We start from the raw sequence: 7,875 nt of genomic DNA on the forward strand, positions 1-7,875 counted from the left end.
GGAGTTGGATGTAGATGTTTGAGGTTGATTTGTGATATTTAAGATTTGCAAATAAGGAATGGGATCATAGTGATCCAGGCATGAAAAACTTTTTTTTGACTGAACTTCAAAACACAATGTGTCCAGTTTCGGTTGAATCGAATGAGGAAGTAAGTGTTCCCAGCCATGTATACGGAAAAAACAAAAACAAAGTTCAGCATCAGAATCGGACTTTTTGAAATTGATGAATGTGGATACCGTATCCATTTCCAAAAACCTCAATTGTTTTAGCGGTACGTCAGTAAACAAACGTTTGATATTTCCTACGAGAATCAAGACACCGTAAACAATTTTATAGAGTGACCCTCCTAAGATTTCACTTTAAGCCAATGTATTTTGGCTCTTGTAAAAGATATTGAAAAGTGGACATCTAACAAAAAAATTTTGATATTATGACAAGATTTTGTCAGTTTGCCATCTTTTGATATCTTTCACATGAAATGAGATATGAGCTTAACGCTTACAGTTTGAGAAGAATTCCATTTGAGTGCTTACGGAGATCAAGTTTGAAGTTGCGACATTCCATGGGCGGTTTGATGAAGGAAATTGAATTTTTGGGACCCATTCAGATAACGATTTTTTTTCAATTTCTATTTATTTAAGTTCTCAACATATTTCCAATAAAAAATTATTGCTGTTCGAACTTGCGATCTGTGAAAATAATGCATAACTTGCCCAAGACTTTATTCCTCTTATGAATTTAGTTTTATGCTTCTCGTTATGTATAGTGTTATTTCTACGCATTTCATAGTTTTTTCCTACCGTAGACTTAGCCTCATCTGATTGGAGTAGAGATGTCTTCCAAGGGGCGTGTCTTTACACGCCAATAGCTGAAGATTGCTAACCAGCATATAAGACAGGTGCTTAATCAGTTTTCTTCTTCAGTTCAACACGCATCAATGCGGCTCAAGTCCTCCGCATTTGCCATAACTGGAACCTTAATTCCGGTTTATAAAAGAACGATGTTCAATGGATCAAAGTATTTTGAATCTTTCCGCCGTGCTCCAGCTACTCGCAGAAAGATACTGATTCTCATTTCTGGACTAATCGCTGCCGTTTTTATTACCAGAATGACTATTCATTTCATCTCATCAAACAGGATCGATTGCTATCAAGCTACCGAGGGGAACAGTTCCTCGAAAATTCTCAAAGGTCAGCTTTTCTGCTACGCAAAGTTCCTGGTTGGGAATAAAACGGCCGTGTTTGGTGGACTGGAGACACTTGGAATTTCCCGTTTGCCGGTTATCAAATTGACGCAAGGATGTGAGCTAATGGTGAGTTGAACTTTGAGAAAACGTATTAAGTAACTCTTGTAAAACATTTCAGATGCGTTCCAAACAAAATGAATCTGCCGTCGAGTATTGGTTGTGTCGGTGTGAGGAATCTCTATGTAATGCTCCTATTAGTTACGACAAGTTCAAAAGCAACAACAACTCATTGAAGGCTTCCTCTCCTGTTAATTTTTTGCTTAATTTTTATTTTTGATGAATTTTCTTTTGATTTGTTTTGTAAAGAATATCATTATCGTACTCCCCACCTCGTCAACATTTCAAACCTCTTGATTTATTTCATTTTTTACTTTTCTGTGAAAAAAATTTTATAAGCTGAATAAATAATTGGTAATGAATGAGTTTGTGTTTTCGGAAAACTTGAATATTGATTTTAAACTCGAAAAAAGGTTTGAAAATTGATTCGATACTGTAACTGAATATATTTTCTGGTCCAGCTCGCTAATGCGGCTTTCCAAATGTGAAATCATGGAGTAGGTTCAGTTTTTACATTCAGATTGTGTTTCTTTCGGATTCTAATGTACCGCATTCTCTCTAATAGAAGCCCAAGGGTTTTTATTTTTTCACCTCTGTCTCAGGTTAGACTTCTATTAGAGGTGGGTTTCAATTAGAAGGTCGGTTTCTATTCTTCAATTATTTTTTTTCAAAATTTATAAATTTGACAATTAGGAATTCGATTCTTCGATCTTCTGATGGGTATTAAAACATTGGCTTCACAACGACTAAAAATATCAAGTACAACAATAATCACAAGCGTGATGCCTCTAATTTGATCAAAATTCTTCGAGCGAATTCGTGTGCCAAAAATCACTTCGGGAAAAATATGAATAACTTGGCTCCAAAACGAATTTTGGAAAAAGTTCAATGTTTTCCCATGTATATACAGCGTGGCTTATAAGTATGAACTTTTTTTCCAATCGTGGCCAAGAAAAATTTAAAATAATTTTTTTTTCAATTTGAAAACAATCAGAAAGTTATTTGAGTCTTTTTTTTTTGATGCGCCTATTATTTTTCCCTAAACAAATCTTCGCAGGAAAAAAGGGCGAAATTTGAGGATGAAAATCGGGATAGAACAACCTTTTTTAGGTTAAAAATGTGGTTATTGCGGGGGCGTGACCTGTTGTAGGTTTTTAGAAATGGATATAACTTATATCCGGTTGGTATTTACTAGCGTTTCCTAAAATTTCGAGATTTGGCAGAAAACTATTTTTTTCAACAAACAGCGAAGGAAAAATACAATTGAGTACAAATACCTTATTTGTTAACCGAACATTCACTATTACGGGCACAGGAAAAAACGAGTAGTTTGAAGATATAGAGAAACAACTTTCGAGTAGAAAGTAAGAGGAAATGCTTGAAAGATAATAAACGAATAATTGAAACAAGAGTGATAGAAATAATCCCTTGTTAGAAACGAAAAATAAATTCGATAGAGCTGAAACTCGTAACAAATGTTTTTTTGGCGGGCGCAGGCACTATTGAGGGAATCATGGGAATTTAAGGAATAAAGTGGGACAAAAAAAAACAGAATGTGCTAGAATAGGGACATGTTGTTTGATATAAATTCTAGGATGAGTAGGAGAAAAAAAACGGTAGGAGTCAGACGGATTCAGAAAATTCCAATGATCAATAATCAGATAAAATGGGTCGACGCGCAAACAAGTTCAACTCCTCGAGAGGTGTATGTAAGCAAAAATTCGAAAAATATTGGTTTTCATACATCCCCCTAACAAAATCTAACATAGTAATATCCAAGAAATCGAAAATTGGAAAATCAAGAATTTTGAACTTACTACAAATGATAGCTCAAAGTCCTGAAGATTGGAATTTGAAAACCTGAATTTTTGAAAATATTCCTTAAAAAACTGAAAATCTCAAGATAAAAAACTGTAAATTCGATCAAACATTTTTTTTAGTAATTTACATAGGAGGCCTCCACACTGTTTTGACAATTTAAAAACATTATTGGAAAGAGCAATCTGATAATTCTGAAAAAAAATTGTTGCAAGAGCTTTGGAATGTCTCAGTTTCTTAAATATTGCTTACATTAGAATAAAATGAAACTTACAGAAAAATGGTCCGTCTAATTTTGTTTTAAATTTACTGTTTTGAACTTTTTCAAAATGTGAAAGTTCATCTTGTTGGCTTTTAAAATCTCGAAAAATTTTGAAAAAATCATTTGATATCTGAAGGACCATTCTCTACTGGTCCAGAGGGCTCTATATTCTACTATCGTGCAGCGAGTAAAGGAAAGTGAACGAAAAAAAATTACAAAACGATCACAAAAAATTAAGAATCCGTAATAAACTAATCCATACTCAAAAATGATTGCGTAGTAGTAAATATAAAAATGAGGACTGCGTATAAGTAATGTCAATCAGCCTTCCTGTGAGCACCCCAAGAAAGTGAAAGGTTCTTAAAAATGACCGTTTAGGACAGATAAATAGCGATGAAACCGTCTACATAAACTCTGTTGTTTTGAGGTCGCGACGCACATTGCGTAGCGCCCCTACAAGTGAGGTCGTAGCGCCCGTAATAAGTGAGGTCGCAGAGAATGCAGAGTCTGGCATTGTGCCGAGTGTTCTGCGCAATACAGGCACGATGTTGCATAGAAGACAGCTGTCTGGGGCAAGTGAGGCGCTGGTCTCCAGGTACAAACTTCTCTTGGATGTCAAATGACTGCCTCAAAGGGTAAGAAAGTTTTATTAGAAACGAATGATGATCCGGTGAATAGTCTCATTTCAATTTTTTCCACGAACGAGGAGGAAACCTCTGATTACTCTTATATTTAAAAAATTGGAGCTGTGAAAGAGAAATGTCAGTTGCTGTGACCGTGTACGATATATGATTTTCGCTTAAGAACAAATGTAAAAAAATCAGTTCTCGAAAAAAATGATTCGGAAAAAGAAAAAACGAATGTTTTCTAGATGGGAAGCAACGGAGCGGAGGGAATTTTTCTTGGAAATCGGAATTTTATCATTCTGTGTCTGCACAAAGTAGAAAAGAAAAGTGAGTACGAGAAATGCCGGTGACCGTGAACGAAAACCCCAGAGCGACAACTACCGTCCCCTGGAAAGCGGATATCTCGTTAAAATTCTTTTGAAGGGGAAAAAGCGAACTCTATTACTTTTCTATTTTCTTGATGTTTTGAAAATTTTTACAGTTTTTCCTAAAAAAAAGAATACAAATTATGATGATGAAATCATTGAAAAAAACGATGAAAACAGTCGAACAATTAAGAAAAATAGGCGTTTCATGCACCTTTGAGTATAATTTATGAGTTATCCGCTCAGAGAACGATAATACAAATACGTTTACAAGATTTTCTAGTTTTTTTATAATCAAGCTATTGAAATCATTTTCGGAGACGACAGTTTTGGCTGAAACGAAAGGAACGTGGTAAGGAAACACGAGGGAGGAGGAAACATCTGTATTGATCGAATCACTTCCAACTGGCAGATATTTGCATTTGTGTGAGAAAAATATCTGTTCGAATGGTTGGGTGGTGATGTGCACAGGACGACCATGTATGGTAATAAAAAGTGAGGGACAAGATGCTTTTCTTTTTCGTCTTTTTTGAACAATAGTTCGAAAAAAGGAGAATGAGAGAAACGATACAAACCGAAAAGTGGAGCACTATGTGGGATAAAAAATCATTACGAAGTAGTAATATTCTAAAATGGAGAGATGAGAGAAAAGAAAAGTGTTCAAAAAGCATTTCCAAGGATCATCGAGTTCTGTAGCCGATTTGCCCTTTCAGTCAAATTTTGTCACTAAATGTAAAAACGAATAAATTTTGAAGTAGTTGAAGTTATTCATTTGAAAACACAACCCAAAACCGACAAAAATGTAAAATATTGCAAAACCATCCCTCACTAAAAGCTTCCGAAAACATTGCCGTCCGATGAAAATCTAATGCGAAAAAACTTTCATTTCCAACGAAAAAATGGGGTAGGTAGAAAAAAAAGGCAACCTCTGAGAAACCCAGAATACACGAAGTTCCGAAAGACATGACGGTTTGAGGCAGAAAAACGGTTGGAGACTGTGTACATATACTGAGTTCATTGTGGTCGCGCTGCGTAGCGCCCGTAACAAGTGAGGTCGCGGATGAAATGGTACAGAGTTTGGCCCCCTGCCAATCGTTCTGCGCAACATTGGCGCAATCGTTGCAAATGAGGTGGCTGTCTAGAGAAAGTGAGGCGCTGGTCTCTCGGGGCCATTATTTCTTGATTGTCGCATCTTTTTGAAAACTTCGAATTGAGCTGAAGATTAATACATATTTCTGAGAACTGTTTAAGAATCATTCAAAACAAATTCCCGTCATCTAATATTTTTTACTCGTGGTTTTAGATCTTGGGGTTTTTTCATGATGTGCTTGTTTTTTTTCAGTTTTTAAAATCTGAATTACTCTTCTTCAATGATTTGATTACTGTTTAAAATCGAATTCCATTTTAGATGTTTCTGCTCTCCGCCGGTTTCAATTCACCCGCCACGTTTCAATATCCCGCTATTCTTTTCTCTTTTTTTCGTTGATGAACAACTTCTATTAATTTTATGAAAGAATCTGACATGCTTGACGCACTTTTTTCTTTTCGTTGATTGCATCATTAATCTTCTCGGTTTTTTAGAAAATGACATGAAGTTTAGGTGATTCTCGGGGGAAAAAAACTAATTTTCTCCCTTTCGAGAGAATTAGTTAAAAACAATTTTCAGTTTTGCTAATTTTTCGTATGCACCACATAAGTTCTCCCCATTTACTATTTCTCAGCACCACACCGATTAGCATGCCAGAATCTCGCCGAAATCTTGCCCAGTACGCGACTTTGCGCTGTGGTCTTGTTCAACCTGGGCTCAGTTCTCTTATCACTCAGAACTGTTCCACAGAAGTATTCAACGTTTCGATTTATGATAATTTTATTAGCGTATCAAGTTACAATCTAAAAGATCTGTCACCCATAAATCCGCCTCTCTTAACATCTTCCCGACATTCCTAAACGTTTTGTCAGGTTATTGTGCTCACCATAAATAAAAAAAAGCTGTCATAAAATTGGCGGAGTCAATCAAAGAGAGTTCGCGCGTGTCTCCTCCTCTTACCAGTCGGCTTCACTCTCGCCAGACGCTTCCCCGCTATACTTCGTCTCAAAGTTCATAAAATGAAGTGATTAATACAAACAAGAGCTGCGTATACATAGAAAGCCTTTTCTCTAGCAATATTCTGTTTTTACTTTTTTTTCCATAGATATCAATTTGTTTCGCAACGGTCCCTTTTTCTCTTGAAAATATCTTCAATTTGAGACACAGAAAATTGTACAGTGTCTCTATATTGATTTTATTTATTCTACATTCACCTATTTTCTTCTATTTCAGTTGAACGGAGGCGGAATCCTTTTTCGAGCAGCTTTTTTTCCCGAGAAATGTAGTTCTAGGAAATTCCTCCACATTCCCAATTTTCTACAAAAAAAGAAAATTGGTGGATACGAATGTAATTTGTTTTTTTTCTTTTTCTGGGGTTGCTCCTCACGGACGCCAGGTGCACAGAGAAACTAGTGCTCTTTTTTTCTGAAAAAATTCATTGGGTAAAAACTTTAGACAAGTTTAGACAAATCACATCAGCCTTTAACAACCTTATAACACAATTATGATAACACTGAAGACCAAAAAATTCGTTCTACCTCAAGAAGTTATTTTTCTTCTTCCATCTTTATTATTGATATTTTCATCCGTAAACTTATTAAAATCTCTTCCTTCGCCTAAGCAGCATACCTTCAATTGTGGACGCACGTTATCTACAACTCCAAAACTTGTAAACAATTTTCTGTACTTTTGATAAACCAAGCCTACGTAACTGCTAATTGCTGTTTTCCCATTTTCCCATTTTCCGCTTCACTGCTTCAAAGATCTATTCCATATTTTCATAAAAGATAAAATCTTAGTTTTTCTGTCGTTGTCTTGAGTTCAATGACCTCTCCTTTAGGATCTCTTGCTCATTGAAAAAGTGCACCTAGGGATTTTTGAGTCACAGCTTTGGTAGTGAACTAGTGCTCATGAAATATCAAATGTTCATTCGGCGTATGATTCACTCGCTGCCCCACAAGCGCAGTTGAAGAACTCCTCGGGCATTCCAACCATCCGTGGGCTTTTGTAGTTTTCTCTGACTGTCTAACCTCTGCAAAAAGACAATGCATCTTGCCTCTCAGATGCAATAGTATTATTCATTGCAGCCGTCTTTTCTATGCATTCTGCATACGGCACACGCGCGAAATGGCATGTTCTCTGCGGCGCCACCGCGTGCTGGGCATAAAAATAAAAGATTTTAGAAAAGGTCACAAAATTTTGTATTTTAAAGCAATTTTTTGGATTTCAATCAAGAAAATTTTGAACTTTAAAAAATTCAGAAACGATTTATGAAAAACCTCCTGCTTTTCAATTATTGTTTTTTTTTCGGGTAAGAGCTATTTAGTACGTCGGACGAACCGTCATACGTAAACAGGCCAACGATTTCTTGTTGTTTGTTTGCTTGAGAGATAATTTGATTTGGGTGCTAAAT

The 7,875-nt window shown here is 35.9% G+C and overlaps 1 protein-coding gene across 1 annotated transcript; it reads left to right on the plus strand.

The window, feature by feature from the left end:
• Positions 1-938: 938 nt before the first annotated feature.
• On the plus strand, positions 939-1,524 carry CBG14454 (the record flags this gene model as incomplete). The annotated part of the gene is made up of 2 exons (XM_002644488.2): positions 939-1,313; positions 1,366-1,524. The coding sequence occupies 2 exons, from the start codon at positions 939-941 to the stop codon at positions 1,522-1,524; spliced, it is 534 nt and encodes a 177-aa protein (XP_002644534.2).
• Positions 1,525-7,875: the final 6,351 nt, after the last annotated feature.

The sequence above is a fragment of the Caenorhabditis briggsae genome (genome assembly GCF_000004555.2).
Source record: "Caenorhabditis briggsae complete genome, chrX, whole genome shotgun sequence".
NCBI classification, from domain to species: Eukaryota; Metazoa; Nematoda; class Chromadorea; order Rhabditida; family Rhabditidae; genus Caenorhabditis; species Caenorhabditis briggsae.